At 41.9% G+C, this 24,035-nt stretch overlaps 1 protein-coding gene across 1 annotated transcript in view; it reads right to left on the bottom strand.

Annotated features, from left to right (window-relative positions):
• alk (ALK receptor tyrosine kinase) overlaps positions 1-24,035 on the bottom strand; it is a gene marked incomplete at both ends in the record, with an annotated part of 479,282 nt that overhangs the window by 280,535 nt on the left and 174,712 nt on the right. Inside the window, one exon of the mRNA XM_084451093.1 lies at positions 7,964-8,074. Coding sequence (XP_084307219.1) covers positions 7,964-8,074 — 111 coding nt within the window. The remainder of the gene's footprint in view (positions 1-7,963; positions 8,075-24,035) is intronic.

Genomic DNA, 24,035 nt, shown 5'->3' with positions numbered 1-24,035 from the left:
TGGATTAAACGGGATTGGGTTACGAGATAAAGTAGGCTTTTGTGATTAATTATGAGTTGTTAAAACAGTCATGAAATTATTGAGGATTACAGTACGTTAACAGATCCTCCGGGGGAGGGCGTTAACTTATCCTCAACATCCTTTACATTTAAAACATAACATTAGTACATATCAATACACTGAATTGATTGTACACAAATTAGTCCCAATGACCATCTAAAATAGTCTTAATAAGCTTATTAAAGTCTCTTCTAGATAAACATCTGATAGAAGCAGGTAGCCTATTCCATAAAATTATTACTCTATGGGATAATTTACGCTTACCACTTAAATATTTGAAATTTGGAGTAACAATCAGATGTCAGTGCAGTTGTAGTACTGATTGAATGTCTATTCTGGAATTAATGGATTTTGGCCTCTTCTTTGCCTTTGAGTGTAGCCCCTAGCTCCAAACAGGCCACGCCCCTAGCTCCATAAGCTCCATGCCCTCCCTCCTTTTTTTGGAGGCGAGTTTTATTCAGATGTTGGTATCACAGCAGGGGTGGACATGGGGCTGCTGGCTGCTTGATGGGCCTGGTTCACTCTAAATCAGAGTGTGTGGGGGTGGGGGGGTACCTGTCATTGGACTGACACCAATTACAGAGCCTGTAAGGCAGGCTGTCACATGTGGCCAGGCCGGGGTCCCCTCAGAGTCAGGCGAAGGAAAGTGTTTCATAAACAGCCGGGTGACAGTTTGGTGCCAGTGTGGCTCTGAATTATTACTTACAGAATGACCTCCGACCTCTCTAGCGGATGCCGGGGTCCTAAGGGACGCCTCAACTCGTGCCGAAGCTGTCACCTGTGTGGGCTCTGAAAGGCTCTGAGGGGAGATGGATATATGGACTTGCACACACACACACACACACATACTCCACACACATCTACACACACAGACACACACACTCATACAGTACACACACACACACACACACACACACACACTCATACACTCACACACACACACACACACACACACACACACACACACACACACACTCCACAAACATCTTAATGCACACTCATACACACACAGACACACACACACTCCACAAACATCTTAATGCACACTCATACACACACAGACACACACACTCATACAGTACACACACACACACACACACACACTCCACACACTCATACACTCACACACACACACACACACTCCACAAACATCTTAATGCACACTCATACACACACACACTCCACAAACATCTTAATGCACACTCATACACACACAGACACACACACTCCACACACATCTTAATACACACTCATACAAACACACACTCCACACACATCTTAATACACACTCATACACACAGACACACACACTCCACACACATCTTAATGCTCACTCATACATATGATGCGTGCTTGATTTGCTATAGTACGAGGCAACACTATATATTACTATATATTATACACTAATGATATTCTAGCAGGTACTCTTTAGGAACTCCTAAAATGAAATAAAAAAAAAACTATAGCTATTACCTAAGGGACATGTTTCATTAATGTCATGACTTATGTTTACAGTCTTTTTTTTTCTTTTCCTGTCACTATTATTATTATCATTAATCATATTGTTTTAATTTGTTGTTGACTGCTATGCGAATGAGTGCGTATGTGTAAGACTAGAGGGTTAGACTAGACTATATTATGTAGTAATGTGTTTAAAAGCATCCTGCATAAATATTATTTGGAGAAAGACCAACTGGGAAGGGGTAGGGGAATTAATATTATAAAAACATAAAATGTATTACTATTGGCCTATAATTTTGCCCCCCTGGCATGTCAACTGTTGTACTGTACTGTATGTATGGATGAACAACTTATGTTAATAACATTTTACTTAATAAAAAAAAATATATATATAGCTATGAGATGCGTCCGCCTCCCAAGCGGGAGCCCCAGGTTCTACTCCCCCCCTGGCCATGCTGAAACAGATGGGTTACAATAGCACCGTCTTAGTAAACAGTTTGAAAAGGCGGTGAACTCGATAAGATAGAGGACGACAATGTTTGCATTGCTCAGGTGAACTTCTATAAATACTGTACCTTTGAGTGCACATTGATGACAGAGCTGGAACGTTCAGCCAGAGCCCATCTGCTCAAGGGAACAGCAGAGGAAGCTCGTTCATGCAGACTCAGGGTGTTTGGAATGGAGCAGAGCACCAAGCTTCTCTTCTATCACGCAGTGGTCCAGAGCATCATTAGGTATGGCATCGCCGCACGGCTCAGTAACTTAACTGTCCAGATGAAAACCAAGCTCTCCTGCCTGCTCCTTACGGCCTTGAAGATCATGTAGTCCAGGTACTAATCGAGATTTTGGTACCACCTAAGGTCACCAAACAATGATGGTATTACTTTTTTCTCTCACTACAAGTCTCTGGCAAGGTTATTATAGTTAATGAAAACTAACTAAAAAACGAAAACTAGGTGTGAAAAAACATTTTAGTTAACTGAAATAAAAATAAAAACTAGACTTTACAAAAAAAAGATAACTAACTAAAACTGCATTGTGTGTTTACAAAACTAACTAAAATAAACTAAAATTATAGAGAAAACGTCCTTAGTTTTAGTCTTTTTCATTTCATACATAAGCCTAGTATTTTGGGTGGATATGACATCTATCCTCCATTTTATTGGTTATGCCCCTTCGCAGAAGTAACCTGACGTGCGCCAGATGGCTTGTTTCACATGGAGTGAGACAACGTGAGCTCACAAGATCAGGATAGTCTGACAAGGCTAGCACAGAAGAAAAAAAAAACTAAAACTAATACTGAAACTAATAAAAACTAAACTAAAATTAAGCATTTTCAAAAAATAAAAACGAAACTAAACTAGCAAACCTGCTTTAAAACTAATCAAAACTAAACTGAAATTGATAACAAAAAGTTAAAACGATATAAAAATAAAAACTAATGAAAAAAGCAAAGCTATTATAACCTTGGTCTCTAGTTTATATTTTGGTATGCTAACCCTGCCTAGTGTATCTAGCAGCTTAATGATAGTAATCGCCCTACAGTATAAACAACCCTACCTCCATATTAGCAAACCCTGATTACTATATATATGTTACATCCTAACTCTCTTAGCTCGAGGTACGAGGTGGACAGACATTGCAGTCAACTCTTTTACTGACAGTTCTTCATCAACAACTCACATACTTCACTGCGCATGCGCCACATATGTACCTAAACTTGACCGTGTTAAGAGCAAGGTTATTAGAGTTAACGAAAACTAACTAAAAAACGAAAACTAGGTGTGAAAAAACATTTTAGTTAACTGAAATAAAAATAAAAACTAGACTTTACAAAAAAATGATAACTAACTAAAACTGCATTGTGTGTTTACAAAACTAACTAAAATAAACTAAAATTATAGAGAAAATGTCCTTAGTTTTAGTCTTTTTCATTTCATACATAAGCCTAGTATTTTGGGTGGATATGAAATCTATCCTCCATTTTCTTTAGCTGTGTCCTGCGCAGAAGTAACCTGACGTGCGCCTGATGGTTTGTTTCACACAGAGTGAAACAACGTGAGCTCACGAGATCAGGATGGTCTCACAAGGCTAAAACAGAAGAAAAAACTAAAACTAATACGGAAACTAATAAAAACTAAACTAAAACTAAGCATTTTCAAAAAATAAAAACTAAACTAAACTAGCAAACCTGATTTAAAACTAATCAAAACTAAACTGAAATTGATAACAAAAAGTTAAAACGATATAAAAATAAAAACTAATGAAAAAAGCTAAACTATTATAACCTTGGTTCAGAGGGGTAATATAGCAACATAGAATAGTGTGGTCAATATACCACAATATCATTCATCATGACTTGTGTTTCTGGAAACCAATGGTCTTCCAAACAGTGAATTTGTCTCCAGTGTGTTTTAACTTTCACTACTACTACTGTACACTGAAGCATTGATATAAAGTTACACAACCCTTTGATGCATAAACTATGCAAACCCCTTCTAATATGCAACATGTAGTCCAGGGGCCAATCCAGATTTTGGTACCACTTAAGGTGGCCAAACATTAGTGATACCAGAATGTTAAAAGGATCAATATGAAAACATGGAAACATGAATGTTAAAAACACATGATAACCTCTCCAGATGTATAGCTTAATTACTTTCGTAAAGGATTCAAAATGGCACAGGGTTATCATACCAAAATATAAGCTTGGGGAAGTTGTCTTCCTAACAAAATAGTTTGGTCACCTTGGGTGTTACTAATTTGTGAAAATATCAGTATTGGCCCCTGGACTAATGGAGATCAGAGAAGACCCCATCCCCCTGCAGGCCACATATGAGCAGGCCATCATTAGATTGACACAGCTCATCTCCTCTAACCACTCACATTAGTTTGTACCTACCTCCCAGTAAAGCACAGCCTGGGTCCAGACCTTTGAATTCGAGCTGACTGATTCTTGGTCTGGCAATTGTTCAATGAAATAGCGGCTTCTCTGATCAAAAAGTGATGATTCCAATGAGGATATGGGGATATGACTTCATATAATCCATTGGGGATATGGGTCCTACACTATTAGCATTGCTCTGTTTGAATTCCCTCCAGCTCCTGTGGACTTGATGATTTAGCATCTACTGTAGTAATAAGCACTCAGAGTAATAGTTCTTAAAGGGCAATGCTCGTTTTTGACAACCTGGACCTTATTTACAACATATTATAAGAAGTTTGACTCACCGAGATCACTTTGGTGTAGTTCGGAGGCCTGTAGAAGAAATTTAAAATCCAGCGCGAGCCAGTATATCCATGTAATGACGGTGATCGGGGCACCGAGAATGCAGTTTCTCAAAATCAATTTTCGGCCGCTAAACGGTTGTTTTCATCAATCAGATTGAATGAATCGACAGTTGAGATTCCTCAACGCGAGCCATTGTTGTGGTTTTCAAATACGGGGTCTTTAGCCTCTGTAATATGATCTTTACACGCCTTTCCCCACTTGCTCCAGCACGCATGCGCTCAGGCCAGCGCGCAGACTGGCTATTCTCCGGCTCACATTCTCTGCGCTACGATCGTTGTTGGTGCCGAGAATATTGTCGTCGTCATTCGTCAGCAACAATCCGATCGTAGCGCAGAGAATGGCTCGCGTTGAGGAATCTCAACTGTCGATTCATTCAATCTGATTGATGAAAACAACCGTTTAGCGGCCGAAAATGGATTTTGAGAAACTGCATTCTCGGTGCCCCGATCACCGTCATTACATGGATATACTGGCTCGCGCTGGATTTTAAATTTCTTCTACAGGCCTCCGAACTACACCAAAGTGATCTCGGTGAGTCAAACTTCTTATAATATGTCGTAAATAAGGTCCAGGTTGTCAAAAACGAGCATTGCCCTTTAATACCTGGATCATTTAAAATAGGATTTAAAGAATGGAAATGTAATGAACTTTCTTTACTCTTGTATTACTATATCTCAAAATTGTGCTCAAGTTTCATGAAAGACCGGTTTACAAAAAAGAGGCTTACACTGTTTAAATATTTAGCTCATAACTGGACAACCCCCCCCCCCTCAACCCCACTCCCCCTTAAAAAAAAAGAAAAGAAAAGAAGCTCAAAGCCCTCTGTCATGTCACTGGTTCTGTTGTGATTTTGTTTATATTTCATAGATCTTTCTCCTGTGATCTAAACTTTGTGTTTTCAGCCAGTTACTTCATGAACTTTCAGCTGTTTTCAATACTATTTGTTTAAAGTCCAGGTTAACCCAGTTCACATTTTTGTAATGAGCTTCACACACCACAGGAAAACATGTCATTAACCACCCAGCCAAATCTGAGTGATAAAAAATGTCGCTAAGTATATAAAATAAGGCTTCAAAATCGGTTAAAAATCAGCAGCATTCTCTGGTCTGAGACCGTGGGGGCGTGTCTGCTGAAGGCACCGAAGCCACACCCAATTGCGTGGGGAGGGGGTGTGGAGGGAAGAACCTGTCAAATAGTACCGTTCTCTGGTCTGCATATTGTCACACTGGCACGCCGTCTCTTTTGTGGTAGGAAGGCACAGCTTTGTGAAAACAGAGAGGAGTTGAAATTACACTTGTCTAATGAGTCAAACGCACAGATGCTTCCTCCTAACCTACCTCCTGACAAACAACACAGGTAAAACTGTAGCTACTCTATACCAACGCGCCAGTGTTACTGCCCTTAGATGCAAAATACAAAAACAGGCAACGAGGAATGTATGAGTCTGTCCCTATTTTCTCCCTGCCACCTCCGGACCCATTCCTATCCCTCCCAGGCGATCCTGTCGTCCCTTGGGATCAATGGAAAAAGTTGTTTAAAATGTACCTTTTAGTCACTGGCTTGAACAGCGCTGATAGCGCGAAGAAGCGTACACTACCGGAGTTGATAATCGGGACAGACTCATCCACTCTCGTTGGCAATGTTATGTGTGAGAATAACGAGCACTCGGCTTCAACTTTCCCGCAACATATCCAACAGAACTGGAATGTTCAGCCAGTAGCCGCCGAGCACCGCTTCACTGGGAGAGGGTGCGTCTTTCTCCAGCTGCAGCTGGTCTACCTGGTCTACCTGGTCTACCTGGTCTACCTAACCATCCCCCTCGCTCCCGCCTCCCGGTCTCCCGCTAGAGAAATATATTGTAACCATTACCGGTGAACCCATACGCACATCAGGTGCCACAAATATGGCAGGCAGTTTCCGTATAGTTAACGCTTATAGTCATAATATATAATCCGTAACTTTATTTGGTGGGTGGTCGCCTGGTCGGTGCTGCTAGCTATGTTAGCTAGACTAAGGTTATATACACACTCCCATCTGCAACAAGCTACATAGCTAATGTTAGCTATAATTCCTCCTAAGATTACATATATTCATCATAGCTGACATTACCACATAAATGTCAAGACACATTTTGTAGATTAACGTAGCAGTGTATTTTCCTATTGCTTACGTTACCTAGCTAACGTTATAACGTTAATTAGCTATAAGCACACAAGGCAACGGTGTCGGCACCAAAGGTTGATGCGACAGGAGGAGAATGGAGGCCGGGGAGGGAGATGGTTGGCTCCGCCGAATTCACCAGGACCAGTCGTGAGTCCGTGAAACCCAAAAGCCTCATATTATAATTGCAGAAGCTTTCGGGAGTGAAATGTTTGCTGCAGAGGCGGGCGCTAGCGGTGACAGACTCCTCTGTAACACCATGGCTCTTCAAAAATGCGAACCATTTGCTTCTCATTTCAGCTTTACTCGGGAGTGAAAGAAGGAGACCTTATCATCCCATTCCTGCTGGCATCCAGGAAGGATGCATTTTCGTTTAGTTTTATGCATAGGCATTGCTAACTAAGAAAAACTAGCTAATTCTAGACTGTTGGTTAAAACTAGCTAATTCTAGACTCAAGATTGAGCAGGAGAACCGAAGATTCAAATCCGTTCTAGCTTTATATAGTGTTAGGGCGGGGATATGCTAAGAACACCGCTCTACGTCATCCGGTACCGTTTTAAGCCCGCCCAGAAAATCCAGAAATCAAAACTGGTCAAAAACACAAAACTGGTCTAACTTCACAATTCAGTACTACACATGGTTCATCCCATTTTTACATGTTATCAGCAATGCATCACTAACACATAGAATGTGTTTTCAAGCAAATCTCTGATTTTGGTTAACTGGGACTTTAAGTTGCAGTACCACCTCCCCATGAAATTGCTCTGTGACTTCGACAAAGTCCGACTTCGAACCAGAAACTTTTCAACATGCCAGAGGTGTCGAGTACCGTAGCTGGCGAAGGACAACACAAAACAAAGATGTTTATATGTATTGATAGAGAGCTGACACCTTGCATCACGCCAAATCAGGCCCCAGCTGTGTCCTTGGGCTGAGGGTGCCAGGGGCCTGTCCATTTAGCTGAGGGGGTCTGACAACATGGCTCTCACCTGATGTTGGTGCCTGGTCCTTGGGGAAGCTCAGCACATCCTCGGCCAACCAGGAGAAGTTCCAGTAGCCTCTCGGGACACCTGCTCCCGTTCTGCCAGCCAATGGCTCGCCTGCAAGAAACCACAGTTGGTCAACATTTAATCTGTATGTTAAAATAAAGATGCACAGTATTCAAATGTCAGCAAGAAACAAGAGTCGGTCAACATGGCATCTTTTTTTTAAAAGTGTCAAATGCATTTTAGTCACAATGTGATGGAGAAGTTTGACATAGTTATAAGAGTTACAATAGCTGCGTTTACATGCACACTTTTAAAACAAATATCTGACTGAATTCAATCTGATTGAAGATTTTGGGGAAACTGTTTACATGGGATGTGATATAATACGTTGCGGTGTTTATATGCGCCAATGTATGTAAGCGGAAAAGCTTTGTGACATGCGCGCACACAGGCAGGATTGAGTGAGTTACTATTGTTATGAAACCCAAATCAAAACTTTGCAAATAATGGATATCTACAGTATTGTCTGTGTTATGGTGGTGCTCTTAATCAAGCAACCGCTTGACAACAGCTGACTCTTCTCCTGGGCGTTTGTGGACTTGTTTAAATAGGTCGCCATTCCTTCATTCCTTATTGTCCTGCTGCCTAGGAGTTCAGTTCTGAGTTTGGATTAAAAACAAACTCTGCTGAGGTCTGCCTGGAAGCATTTTACCCACCATACAGTAGACGTACGTCCCCTTTGACAGAGAGCATGCACAGAAAGAACGCAGCCAGAGAGAAATCCGGTTCATCGTTTAATACCTGATCGCTTCATGAAAAGGTTTAAACTATCCCTCTGCAACCAATTGAAAATTAAGTCGATTTGGGCCTGTTTATTCGGATTTAAGTGTTTATATGGAGTATTTTTTATTCGGTTTGGGCTTTTAAACCTATTATAATTGGATTATTAGACATCATGTAATGTAGCAAAACGGGTGTTTCTCTATTTTTAAACATGACAGAGTAATGCTAGTTCTGTGATGTGTGTGTCGACCCTCCCAGACAGGAAGTCTTTGATCAGTCTCAACACCTGCGCCTCCTATGGCTAGCGGATGTAGAAAGGGCTCTGTTTTCACACACTGTACACACACTGTACGTTTGTTGGTCTGCCTCTTTCTTTGTGCACCCTGGTCACATTGTGCTTTGAAGTCCTTTGATTGCACTATGCTCATTTTCAGAGTGTTTCACTGAAGTTTTTATTTCAAAGGGAACAGATCTGTTGATTAGTGGTGTGTGGCAGAAACGTGTTTTCCCTGATACTCTTCATAAGTCTTTGAATACATCAACTCAAAAGGGACACTATCTTCATGATCAAAGCTATTCAGAAATCCATGAATTCTATGATTCAGGAAGTGAAATTGGCAATAGAACTGCATCCACTCTCCTTACAGTGTAGGTGGAGGTGTGTTATTTTCACGCCTGTTATTGGGTCCCTTATGCATCCCGCTCAGACAAAACTTTGAAAAGTCAACCGAGGGTTTTATACCATGCCGTACAAGCAGAGTTAAGAAAGTTGCAGGACCCAAAGTGGGTATTGGATATCAATAGCCAGAATAATTATGTGAAGACAGGTTTCTCTGATTTTGTTTGACCCTTGCTTGTCCTCTCCTTGAGTCATGGACTAATTAATTTGGCAGCAATTCAGGGTCTAATGCTATGGGACAGGATGCTGGCCTCGTAGACTGGAGTATTATAAACTACCTCAGAACCCGCGGCCTCCAAACATACACTCTCTCTCTCCAGCCATCTTCCTCCTCTCTCTCTCTCTCTCTCTCTGCAGTATGAGAGTGAACCTCTCTCTCTTTCTCTCTCTCCCTCTCACACACATGCACGCACACACACACACGCTTCCTCTTGTCCCATCCACGGCCCCCTTGGAGCGGTCATCACAAACATAAATCCTTTAATCATCTCAAATGAGCCCTAAAAAGATCGATTGTAAACACAGCATGAATATCATGAGCACCGAGTGGAGTCAATTTGCCCCCACTGGGGAGGAGTCAATTTGCCCCCACTGGGGAGGATCTCTCTCATGCCCTCAATCGCTCAGCTCAGAGTTCAACAGAAGTGAATAAAGACTGCACTGAAATATGGATTTATTGACACAGTATCAGACAGAAAATGAGATAGTATGTCACTGTGTGGAAATTCAAGTGGGAGACACCAATGTAGACTCTCGCAATCTTCAAAGATGTCCTCTGTCTGGTCCATGTAATTTTGTTCTAGATGCACATGTGTGGTTTAGCCTCTTATCTCCCTCCATTCCCAGTTCTGCGTCTCCCTTGTTTCCCCCTCTGTCTCTCAGTAATGGCAGCACATCCATTATCACAACGTTGTTTCTATGTTTAACAGCACATCCATTATCACAACGTTGTTTCTATGTTTAACAGCACATCCATTATCACAACCTTGTTTCTATGTTTAACAACACATCCATTATCACAACGTTGTTTCTATGTTTAACAGCACATCCATTATCACAACGTTGTTTCTATGTTTAACAGCACATCCATTATCACAACGTTGTTTCTATGTTTAACAGCACATCCATAATCACAACGTTGTTTCTATGTTTAACAGCACATCCATTATCACAACGTTGTTTCTATGTTTAACAGCACATCCATTATCACAACGTTGTTTCTATGTTTAACAGCACATCCATTATCACAACGTTGTTTCTATGTTTAACAGCACATCCATTATCACAACGTTGTTTCTATGTTTAACAGCACATCCATTATCACAACGTTGTTTCTATGTTTAACAACACATCCATTATCACAACGTTGTTTCTATGTTTAACAGCACATCCATTATCACAACGTTGTTTCTATGTTTAACTTGTCCTTTCAATCTATGCCAACCAGGGCTCTGGCTCCTTCTCCCTACATTATCCAAAGCATGAAGCTACAGAGAGCCCTACAGAGAGACCTACAGAGAGAGAGCCCTACAGAGAGCCCTAGAGAGAGAGCCCTACAGAGAGACCTACAGAGAGAGCCGTACAGAGACCTACAGAGAGCCCTACAGAAAGACCAACAGAGAGCCCTACAGAGAGAGCCCTACAGAGAGAGCCCTACAGAGAGCCCTACAGAGAGACCTACAGAGAGACCTACAGAGAGCCCTACAGAGAGAGCCCTACAGAGAGCCCTACAGAGAGCCCTACAGAGAGACCTACAGAGAGCCCTACAGAAGGACCTACAGAGAGCCCTACAGAGAAACCTACAGAGAGCTGTACAGAGAGCCCTACAGAGAGACCTACAGAGAGCCCTACAGAGAGCCCTACAGAGAGCTGTACAGAGAGACCTACAGAGAGCCCTACAGAGAGAGCCCTACAGAGAGCCCTACAGAGAGCCCTACAGAGAGAGCCCTACAGAGAGCCCTACAGAGAGACCTACAGAGAGACCTACAGAGAGACCTACAGAAAGACCTACAGAGAGCTGTACAGAGAGACCTACAGAGAGTCCTACAGAGAGCTGTACAGAGAGTGGTCCAGTCCAGGCTTTAGGCCTGGGCCCAGTCCCCCTTCCCCTCACCCTAACCCGGGTCCGTATCCTTTTCCTACCCCCTCCCTACCCCAACCCCTGCCTCTATCTGGGCCCAGGCACACTCACACACACACAGACACACACCAGTGTTTGCCATGTCTCTCCTATGATGTTTTTAGCCTCTCTTACTCTGAAAATGTAATTTAATGTAATGTATTGCTAATGTTCTTAGCCGGTAGACATACATACTCCAGGAGCTTGCTCGATCGCCTTGTTGAGAGGGGACAGGGAAGAATTTTTACAGCTCACTTATCTGGCCCCCGGGTGATACTGTTTTTTTGCTTCCCTCTGGAATATGTAGAGAGTGGGTCGTATGCCCACCTCCCTTGTTCTCTGAAAAGCGCATTGTGTTGCCTCTGGGTATGAAATGCGCTATACAAATAAAGCTTTGATTGATTGATTGATTGATTGATGGTGAGCACTGAGAGACGTGGCTCCTGGGAGCCTCTGCTGTGGCTGACTGCACACATCCTCAGAAAATAAAGCCTCACAAAATACGCGCTTGTCTATGCGTGCGCGACAGTAAACAGCAGGTATTCCCTGGGCTTTAGACAAAAGGACTTAAATGCTGAACATACAGTAAACACACACACACACACATACACTTTGCGGGTCAGAAACTGAGGAGTCTCTGTGTGAATGCATAAAATCCAACTGAATCAAACATGCACACACACATACAGTACACACACACACACGCATAAACCATGAGGATCAGTCAGGTCACAGTCAGGTGAGGACAGAGAGAGGAAAAAGGAAACGTGTTGGAGGTACATGATGTACAGTATTTGCTGCTGGTGGGTTTTATTTTCACCATGGAGCAACAGTCCAGAAATGAACCCTGTTACAGAGAGCCAGGGGAGCCAGGGGCCCACTGCACTGAGACAGGGGCCTGTTACCAAACTCACCGCAAACCACAGGGATAGGAGACGATGGTGGGAAAGGCAGGATTTTGAGCGCCTGCACAGACACTGAGAAAGGGTCCGGTCAATGTCATCGCCACACAGCCAAACAACTACACACACACACCTACCAAACCCTTCAACACGTACACAGTAGACAAGTTGTACCCCACCAATAACGCATCAGCCCTTTGGATCAATTTTTAGAACGATTGACGCAGCAATCAGTGTTGACTAACACCAACCACTCTTATTCACAACATTAAGCATAAAATAACTCTTTATAGCTGTTCTTCAGACCACAATATGACCAGTTTATAGCTGTGCAAACGGTCAAAACATAAAAGCATAACAGTTCAAACAACACAGTCAAAATCTAACCCAAAACGAGAGCATTCATAAACAAACGAAAGGGGGGTTTTCAGGGGGAAAAAACGGACCATCAAGACTTTACGGTGTTTCTACAATTATTCTTAGTCTATAGACTACAGGCACACATCATTATCACATTTCCCTCATGAGTGGAGATATTTTCTGCTATCTAACATGTAGTTGTTAACACTTGGGGCTTACTAACAGTCCCACACCAGTTCAAAATCAGCTGGCTTCACTAACAACCGCTATCATGCTTAAGTGGTGGGTGGTTATCAACTCAGTCAATCCAGGATTATTAATAAGAGACATCTAATTGATGTCATGAAATATAATGACTATAACTAATAATAATTGTATCCACATTGCATCCTCAAATCTAACCTATGTGAATCCTAACATTTAGAACATTTTGTCTACTAGCCAAGACAAACATACTCCAGGAGCTTGCTCGATCATCTTGTTGAGAGGGGTCAGGGAAGAATTTTTTACAGCTCACTTATCTGGCCCCCGGGTGATACTGTTTTTTTGCTTCCCACTGGAATATGTAGGGGTGGGACGTCTGCCCACCTCCCTTGTTCTCTGTAAAGCGCATTGTGTTGCCTCTGGGTATGAAATGTGCTATATAAATAAAGCTTTGATTGATTTGATTGATTGAAAGAGCAAGTAAACTTTTCAAGCTCTGAAGTCTCATTCAGACGTAGAATGTAGAGGAGCCCCTGAGTAGAATACACTACACTTTTACGGAGAAACAAAGCATTGTTCTTTTTATATACAAAGCAAAATGTAATTGGCAATGGTTGAATATAACTGTGGCTAGCGCCCCCAGGTGGTGGGCTCTGGTACATGTGTGGTTCAACTTAAAGTTGTATTTCAACAAATGTTTTTTTGTGCTTGCCCAGATGGGCAGGCTTCGCTTTTTTTCCCCCATAGGTTCAACAGCCTTTTATCATCAATCCCAAGTGCTTGTGCTATTTAGTATGGCATTACAGTAGTGGTAATTGTAGTGGTACTTGTAACAAAACAACAGAATATCAGTACTCATTTGTTAACCCTCCCCTACCCCTACCTATTCAGAGTTGAATCCCTAACCTTAGAGCTGCCTCTGTTTGAAGTACTACAAAAACATTTGCACTTAGCATACTTTTCTTGTCTGCGACATTAATCATAGTGGAAAACCATAGCATGTACACAATCACAGGTGTTCTAGAGCGCCAAAGCATTTATAAATAACAACGCATTGGAAAGATAATGTTTTATTTAAATGTGCTTCATAAACTCATTCACTGCTGAAGCAATAGATCTCCAATACTGTTTAAGCAAGGTCAGTTCACAAGCACTGGTCTGTTTATGAGAGGGATTATTAAGAAAGTTAAATCAAATGCCAGTAGCGTTTAGAAAGAATGAAGAGCCTATTAAACTGCAAGGACAAGTCCAGTTTCATTCTTAATCCCTGAGAGTACTGTGTTGCAATCATCCTTTTTTATTAATTAAAGATTTGCTGCAGGATACATACATTACTGCCTTAATAAATGGATGACCTGTCCAGACTGTGATGGGTCATTACATGCTCGTCAGTCAGTGGGGGTGGAATAGCACCTCTGGTCCACCACAAAGGAGCACTTCAATATCTATCAGGGCGCCCTGACGTCTGCTTAATGCTCTGACTTTCATTAAGAGCTTCTGAGAATACTTCCCGTGCACACGCACGCACACACACAATCTCTCTCTCTCTCCTATCTACAGCTCTCTATACTACAGTATACAAGTAATCCCATCCCACCACAAATACACACGCACACACACACACACACACACACACACACACAGGCTGTCAACTAAGCTCAGAAATTGTATTCGACTTTCTCTCTTAGATATTCAATGATTAGTATTCTATATAATGTTGCCTAGAAAATGACGCATAAAATGGAACTGGTCAGTACCAGTTCTAACCACAAGAGGGCGCTTGTCACCTATTGTCAAAAACAAGACAAATGGTAACGTGAACTAATATTTTGTGTCTGTCTCTGACAATATTCAACTGTTCACGGGATTCAAGTAAAACCCAGTCAACATTGACATGACATTTAGTGCAAACGGGGTCCTTTTATTAGGCCTATTAGACCTAGCCAACTGAAAACAAAACAAGAGGAATAGCTTAGTGCTGGTCCTCTTCACCAGATTAAGTGCTTATTTACAATGTTGCAGCTGAGAAGATGTGCTTGGATCTTACGGAAGTTATTTCCTTGCCACCTCAATAGATTTAAGCAATAAACTACGAGAGGCCGTGGGTTACAGTGATTTTAGAACAGCTAGGGGGCGTTGTTAGGCACGACGTGAAGAGGAGTAAAACCCTCCTAACGTTAGCTGTTCTAAAATCACTGTAACCCACAGCCTCAAGTGGTTTATTGCTTTTATACGACCGTTACAAAACTGATAAGATTTCACAAAATAAACGCAGAGCAACATACAATGTGATTATTTATTGAAAACAAAACATAATTCCGGCAAGCAATATAGTTCCTAAAGCTGAGCAAAAATGTTGCTAAGCAACACAGGCAGGAATAAGCTAATCAGCTACAACCAAAACATGCCAGACTTGACGTTGATAGCAATGATATCCATATAGCCATGACGAATGACGGTAGCTAGCTAGCATGTTAGCTTTTGCTAGATGAACGAACAAATTCATTTTTTGGGAACATGTTTTTTTTTCACCCACTATTAACACAACAAAAGCTAGTTGCTTTATATAGCTAGCTAGAGATATACCCTCACAATTATTTTAAACCAGTTTCCTTTGAAAAACAGTCATCGACAAGTGCAGCATCAGAGTGCACTCGGTGCAATGTTCAGGAAGTGTTGAAAGATTGTAGCAAGGGGCATCTTAGAATGCTAGCATAAAACGTTTGCAATGTAGCTCTATCAGATGAGTTTGTGTGGCTGCTGCTTCTCTCTAGATGCTAATAATGCTGCCATATTAGCTACACAAGGATGGAAAGCTAGGTAATACTAATGCATTGGATTGAATGTTCAGATATTCAAATGTTGGCAGCACTTCTAAAAATTACTTATGCGGTCACAGGTGTGTGATATAGAGTATTTTACAATGGCTTCCAGCCAATCAGAATCAAGGACCAGAACTACCCGTTGTATAAAGATAGATGGTGTACAGTAGATAAAGTTGTTTGGCTGTTTTTGAGCAATGTTGAAAATAATGAATATTAACATGGAATGTGTTTTGGCATGATTAGAAGATAGAGCAGGACGCAGCAGGCTCTGGGACACACGTTACTTTGCGCTAGCCTATACTTATCCAATCCACATTTTAAACATCGATGCATTTTCCCCCCAAAGTCAATGAGTAGTCGAAGTTTAAATATGTATTTGACAGTTCTTACACACACACACACACACACACACACACACACACACACACACACACACATACACACACATCTGCAGCTCTCTATACTGCAAAAGCAGGTTTAGTCAAGGAGGGGAAAGTATTCATTATAGCATTCTTGAGCTAACATTGATGACAAAGTACAATTCATACACTACTCAAATTGGAATCTTGGTTAAATGCCTTTGTTATGTTTCCACAATGATAACAGCTGCTGAAAATTGAGCAGAATGGATTTCAGCATGTAAAGAGAAGGCCCCTTCAAAACACACCTATCAGAGTATGCTGTGCGCATCTTAAGAAATGTCACACAGTTTACTGTATGTGGATGTTAGGACACCCAAGTGATCATAATACGACAACCAAGCCGCCCACTCAGACGTTCCCACAAGCAGTTACCGTTTCTGTGAAGACAACTACATATCAATTATTCCCTGTGATGAAATATTCAACAGTAATTTGTTGCATGTGTGGCGCACTTCTGAGAATCCCCCGGGACATCCGTTGACATGTTCCAAGTTTCAGAGCCCCAAGGTGCTGTTTACACACTTGCTGTTGCACATTTTTTTCTGGTATTCCCTTGCCGAGCCGAAGTATAGCGATGGCGATGCAGGTGTCAACCAGGCGCTGTTGGTCGATATTCTTCCTCTGCTAGCCATTGGTGCTGGATCTTTATGCAGCCCACTTGTGCATTTGGCCTTCAAACAGTAGAGCTCTTTATTAAAGGTAACTGCACAACCATGGTGAAGCAATATTTGTTTTGAATAACAGTTAGTGGTGCATTTGAAAGAAATGTTTGCTTGGTGAAAAATGTATTGAAATGTCCTCTGTGATTCATACTCCAAGAGTGCAACGTGTGTATGTGTGTCTGCTGCGTATGTGCTTGTTCCCCTCCCTCTAGGGCTGCGTTCCGAATCGCATACTTCTACTTCTTACTACCAGTACCTACTACAGCTGCCCTTAGAAAGAACGTACTTTGCAAGAAGTAGGCATCCAATTGGGACATACTACCTTGTCATAACATTGCGCCTTGAAATAAGCCCACATCCGTCGCTGTCCATAACGCGACATTCGTCTACAGCTGTCACGACTCGCTCATGTGACGCACATTTCCGCTGTGCACAGGATTGTGGGTCAGAATAGCCAGAAAAGCCTGCTGGCTTGCATACTGCAAAATACGACCGGATGTAGTAGGACATCCTGGTATTTTTGCCATACTGCATGTGGCATACTATGTATTGGGACATACTACGTCCTGTTTTGGCATACTATATAGTAGGGTAGTATGCGATTCAGAATGCAGCCCTACAGTAGGTGTTCGTTTGTCCTCTGTCTTGTCTGCTGTGCTGCTGCTGATTGTCGTCCATCAAGTCTTCATTACGTCTACCTGTTGTTCCGGTCGTCTCGTTTCATCCCGTCCAATCACCTGTCAGCCTGTGTCCTATATATTGTGACTTGTTTCCGTGTGTAGGGTGCAGGGGAAGGGGGTGATTAGGGTGTAGGGGAAGGGGGTGATTAGGGTGCAGGGGAAGGGGGTGTTTAGGGTGCAGGGGAAGAGGGTGATTAGGGTGCAGGGTGCAGGGGAAGGGGGTGATTAGGGTGCAGGGGAAGGGGGTGATTAGGGTGCAGGGGAACGGGGTGATTAGGGTGCAGGGGAAGGGGGTGTTTAGGGTGCAGGGGAAAGGGTGATTAGGGTGCAGGTGAAGGGGGTGATTAGGGTGCAGGGGAAGGGAGTGATTATGTTGGATTCCTTTGTTACGTTTTGTCCTACTTGAGTTTCTTCATTCGTGTTGTAGTCCAGCTATCGTTCCCTGGGAGAAGGGCTAGGGGAAGATACCCCGGGGTTTACACTACATCACGTAGGTAACCATCTGTTAAACACATTAGGTAAGGGTGAGCGGTGGTCCCTTTGCTTATTGTAGCAGGTAGGTTAGTCCGGGAGTTTAGATAGGCTAGTTAGCATGCTATTCTTTTATTAGGTGGTAGGCTAGACTAGTTTAGAGAGTCTGGGAAGGTAAGGCTGTGGTTTTTGCTTTGATCAGCACTCATACAGTCCTTCTCCCTTCCTCCTCCTGCCTCTGCTAGTCCCCGGTTTGGTTCAGTTCAACCCCCTTTATTGTTATCTGTTTGTCCCCTGTCATTGGTTTATTGTGTTGTCAATCATTGGTATGCCTTTGTATTTTGTATATATTGTGACTATTGAATTTACCATATTTAAGTAAACAGCTTATTCCTTATTATGACACCTGTTGTCCGTCTGCCACTTGCTTATTGCGCCACACTGGGTTTTTACATCTAGCCAGTCTACCTAGGCAGGTCGTGTTACAGTCCCTCTCCTAGACACTTCCATCTGGGGACAGCTGTAACAAAGATCAAATTAGATATTGTATCATACAAGTATCTTATTAACTTCCCTGTCAACAGTTTAGCTCTCTGGATATGCATTATGATCTTTCAGAACCTCTGGAGGAGGATAGAATATTAAGTTTGTTAACACATTCTAAATCCTCATTGGGTCATTCACTGACGGGCCTCCCATCTTTGTCTCCAGATGTGCAGTATTCCATGATGCTACTGTTACATGTACTGTGCCATACAGGTACATCTACACCCACTCAATAGTTGAATCCAAACTATAAACCAATTTCCATATATAAGAAAAACATTCTGGTTAATATCAGTGCCCACTTCTAATGTGACAAATACATGATATTTGATCAAGATCAATCTACACCATGGTTGACTTGTTCAGAGGGTCTAACGTTGTTTGATCTCTCAATGCTTTTCAACACACCATCAGTGATGTAAGCCAAGATCCCTGGGTCTTTCAACATAGACACCCTAGCACCGCCTATACTGTATCATCAAAGGATCTTTGAAAGCCATATCCAAATCTTAGGCCATCACAGTCATTCATTAAAGCATGTGTGATATTTTTAACCTCTGCTATGTGCCGTGCCCACTGTGGACTAACTCTGATTTTAATTCAAGTCTTTCCTGATACTCTAGGTGCCTGAGGGAGGGTTGTTTATCAGAAATTTGAAAAGCTGCCAGTATCCTTTACTGCTAATACACAAGACATACCACCAGAAGGATGCATGCAATATGTAAGCAGTTACACGGAGAGCAAAGCAGGATTCTGTGATATGTTGGCATTTGAATCAGCTGTAATTTAACCTGGGAATACAAACTGGATTCCATGCTCCATTTCACACAGACAATATCACTTGACTTCATTGTTTCAGTCTGCCCATTCTCTTCATTGCAATGGTGCTTTTGATCGTAATACCTGACATGTTTTTTTGTAAGCGAATAGGCTTGGATCATCTTCAACCAATCAGAAGACGATCTGATCCATCCGCAGTGCATCACTTGGCAGTGTACTGTACTTAGCATTTGTATTCAGAAGATGGCTCATTGGACCAGTTATTATCTTGATAGTCCAAAGTGCTCTAAAGTAGGAAGGCCAGATTGAATCTGTGTAATTGATAGGGAGTAAGATGGACTGATCATGCCTGGTCTGGTCTGCCCGCCTCTGCTCCTGGCCGCTCGTACCTGCCCCTGGAGCACCTGCCATCAACGCTACCAATCACAATCATCCCCTATCCTCCAATAGGGTGAAAGACCAGCCTTACTGGAAATTATGTCTACCCTTATAGGCCCAGTCCCAATGTCCACCCTTGCGGACTCACATACTTTGAGGCGTGTTCCTGCTAAGTGCATAACTAGTTTAGTGCTACATAGCTAGCTAACATTAACTAGCTCAGCTGGCTAGCACTAGGGTTAGGGAATCCCTTGCTACAAATATTCATGCTTGTTTGAGATTTTCGATTTAGTCCCTCTTGATAAGTTATTATGTAAACTGCTTTGCAAATCATCTGATGACAGCTTTGTGTTAACATTAGCCATTTGAGCCAAGGGCCCGCAGTTTATTTTAAGAGTTGTTGCTACTGTTTGGCAAGTCACTCGCTTGTTGTTATTAATGAACCAGGCCAGGTCAGGCCTGGCTTTTGGCGGGGCTTACTTGTTTCTCTTCAGGACTGGTTAGTAGGAGTGAATCAGCTAGTTATGCCACCCAAAATACTGTGAACTGAAATAACATGAAATAATGTCTGATAAATTAAAGGAGTAGTAATGGGAAAATGCATGTTTAGCCCTGTTTTAAGGTTACTTATGATCATATACAATGGTTCAGATCAAAACGTTGACAAAACTAGCACTTTTGAGAAAGTCTGATAATTGCTCTACCACCGTTTTGGTCATACAAAGGATGTGGTTGGGCACCTTGAAAAATCATTCAAAAAACATGTTAAACTTCATTCAATTTCAAAGACAAGAAACTCACCAAGGTGTTAGTTGGCGTTCGGACATATAATTCGCCATAAAGTAAGATTCTAGTTCATCTGGAAAGGCTTTTTTAAATATTTAGCATAGAACTATTTAGTCGCAGCACATACGTGTGTAAACTTCCGCAAACTAGGTAGCTTACCAACATAAACAATAACAATAGCTACCGTAAGTAGTTCCGCTTCCTGAATCCCCTCTGCGGATTGATCTACACATCTACAATGGTCGCGTCAATACAAGTCAATGGATTTCATAAAATGATCACCAAAACCCTACAGGATTCATACTTTGCGGCGAATTTGATGTCAGAACACCAATGGACACCAATTACCCCCTCGGTGAGCTTCTTGTCTTTGAAATCGAGAGTTTAACATGTTTTTGAATGATTTTTCAAGGTGCCCACCCACATCCATTGTATGACCAAAACGGTGATTTCCGGTGGAAATATAAAAAGCTGAAAGTAAGCCAAATAAACTAATAAGAGAACAGGTATAGTAGACTATACTACTCAAATTACTGTGTACTTAGCGTACAAAAAGTTGTTTGGGACCAGAATTCAACCCTCTCAACAATGAAAGATACAAGCAAAATGTCCGACATGCAGGTACTCGCTTTCAGTCGCATCTGATGTTGTGCGACTAATGATAGGTCTATTGATCACGGGAGTAATGTACCCTTCGGGCCAGACATGATTTCATCATTTCTGCCGCTGAGGAGAGAGAACCTCAACTTCCACGCAAGTGTGGCTATCATCTATTGTATGACAGCATCTGTCCTGAAGTTGCACTTCAGTGGACTTGCCAGCAAGCTCTGGGCAAAGCTGCAGCAGTTAGCTCTCTCTTTTAGAACAGCTGCCTTCAAAAGGAGCTTTGTGTGCTATCATGAATTCTAATTACTGGATGGTGGATAGTGGTCACTTTCGTCATTGTTGATAATGATGATGGAAGAAATGACAATATGATCTTGAAGATGGTTAGGAGAAGATATTATACCTCCTTTTTTCTTTGAAAATGCCACTTTAGATGAGTTAATAACCATCGCTACCATTGCATATGCAAATGGAGCACACAACCAAGCAGAGCACTGATAGCAAAAGCCTAAACGTAGCACAGAAAGTGAAACAAAGGCTACGCATGCTGACTTTTGGGAATCAAAAGTAGGATACACCATGACATTTGATTTCCCAACTATCACAAAAGTTCTAATCTATGTCAGTTCAACTTGATGAAGCGAGACATTCAAATTTACTTTATAACTGTTACTTATGGCTGTCTTGAAGATGAACAGTGGGTAACAAGTTTGGGGAGGTCAAGTGTGAAAAGAACCAAACACAGAGCTTGTCATGTTGCTGACACAGGCCCCTCCCTCAAGTCCTCCCACTAATATTTGAGGAGATTGATTCATGTATTTGTTGTTGTTGTGATATGAGCTGATGTGTGGTTAAGAAGGAAGCCCAGAATAGATAGTTAAACTGCAGTGGCCTACTGTATGTATCAATTTAAACATTTCAGTATTGCTACAGTATATTGCTATGATAAATCAAGAGCGATAAATGATACGGGAGACTGCTCTTTGGCTTTGATACAGCAATAATAATAAATGTTATCATTTGGTGTCCAGTCAACACCAGAGCATAAAAATAATAATAACTTGTGTCGTGGAATTTACCACTGCACACATCTACCTTTTGGACTCATGTACCAAAGAGTGAGATTAATCAATAAAGTTTGAACACACAATAAACTGTCGGTCTTTAGCTAAGACATTTAATAGGATATTTGCAAATACCGGCGACCCTTTGTGCACTCAAGCAGATACAGCAAGGAGTCCCAAACATTCAGAGCACACAGACATTCTTATACGTGTTTATCATAACAAGGTGGTGCTGATTAAAGCAGTATGGAACGAGAAGCAGTGGGATGTCATGGATATCGCCACGGCTAGCGGGAGTGGTTAGGCACGACGCGCAGCGGAGTGCCGTTACACCCGCTAGCCATGGCGATATCTGTGACATCCCACAGCTTCCAGTTCCATAATGCTTTTATACAACGGTTGCCACATTTATCCGTCAATATTTCAAAAAGAAAGACAATACGAACTTTAAAATGTATTTTTAATGGAACCATTTGTTAATCATTTGCGGATACTTCCGCTGAAAAGGGAACGTTGCCAGGCAACGACAATGCTACAGCAGATCTTTGTAAACATTGATCTGGAAACTGCCACGGCTACTAATAAGAGGTGGATTGATATTAAAGATGTGTGAACATTCCATTTTAGCGTGGGGCCATCGTGGTTATCACCACGGCTGGAATGCAAACTGACCAATAGAGACAATGGACCGGATCTATACCGTTGTATAATAGATACTGTACACTCTAAGCTAGGAAGGAAGGACCAAATATGGTCCTCTAAGCTAGGTCAAATGAGCAGAGTCAAGTAGATAAATTACTGTTCGTCATACCTCTCTATCAACAACTAAACTCAAAACACAGACAAGATGGATTGGGGACAAGGCCACTTACAGATAGATAAGAAATTATTGACCCTAAACAATTATCCCTGTCTGAAAAATCACACACAGAGTAAAATGGTTTAATTAGTTAGAACATTTACTATCACACTTGGAGTTCTGTCCACACTAAAGCATGTGCGTGTTCTGAGATCCAATCAGCACCAAGGGGCCTTCTTCTACAGTATGGCCTTGTGGGTACCCACATCCACAAACAAAGATGATGCAAACAGAATTTAACTTGGCAGATGGAATTTTCCCTCATTGCTAGCTTGTACTGTAGCTGGCTTGCAGAAGGCTTATAGCACAAAATGAACATACTGCAGCTTTAATACATTCATTTACTCTAACATTGGCCTAAGTGAGAAACAAGTTGATTTGTAGTTAATTAGTATTGATGAAGTGCATGACCCTCACATACAAAGCTCAAGGTGATGCACCAAAAAACACAAAAGCATCTGAACGTGGTTGTCCTCTGTGTGTGTGTGTGTGTGTGTGTGTGCGTGTGTGTGTGTGTGGACAAGCAGATACTATCCATCAATAAAGCATGGAGAGCAGTCTGAAAGTGGACGTGATTTACCACCACACCTGCCTGCTCCCCCTATCATCTCTGAGTTAATGGAATGCGGGCAGGCTTTTAAAAATTGAAGTGCCACTCCATAAATTTCAGCCCCCGTTGCTTGACCTGCCATCTCTCTCTCTCTCTCTCTCTCTCTCTCACACACACACACACACACACACACACACATAAACAAACAAGCAAACACAATATTCACTTCTCACACATACTGTAAAGTCACAAAAAGCAGCGAGTGGCTGAGTGTCTAGGGAACAGACACGCTGAACTCTGACCTAACTAAAAGCTGAGCAAACTGTTACATTAAAGAATGCCTACAATTAAATTATCTTTTATGTAAGAGAGGTGTATATATATATATATATATAT

This window comes from Borostomias antarcticus (assembly GCF_949987555.1).
Source record: "Borostomias antarcticus genome assembly, chromosome: 16".
NCBI lineage: Eukaryota > Metazoa > Chordata > Actinopteri > Stomiiformes > Stomiidae > Borostomias > Borostomias antarcticus.
The sequence above is the reverse complement of the archived record's forward strand: the minus strand, read 5'-3'. Positions and strand labels throughout refer to the sequence as shown.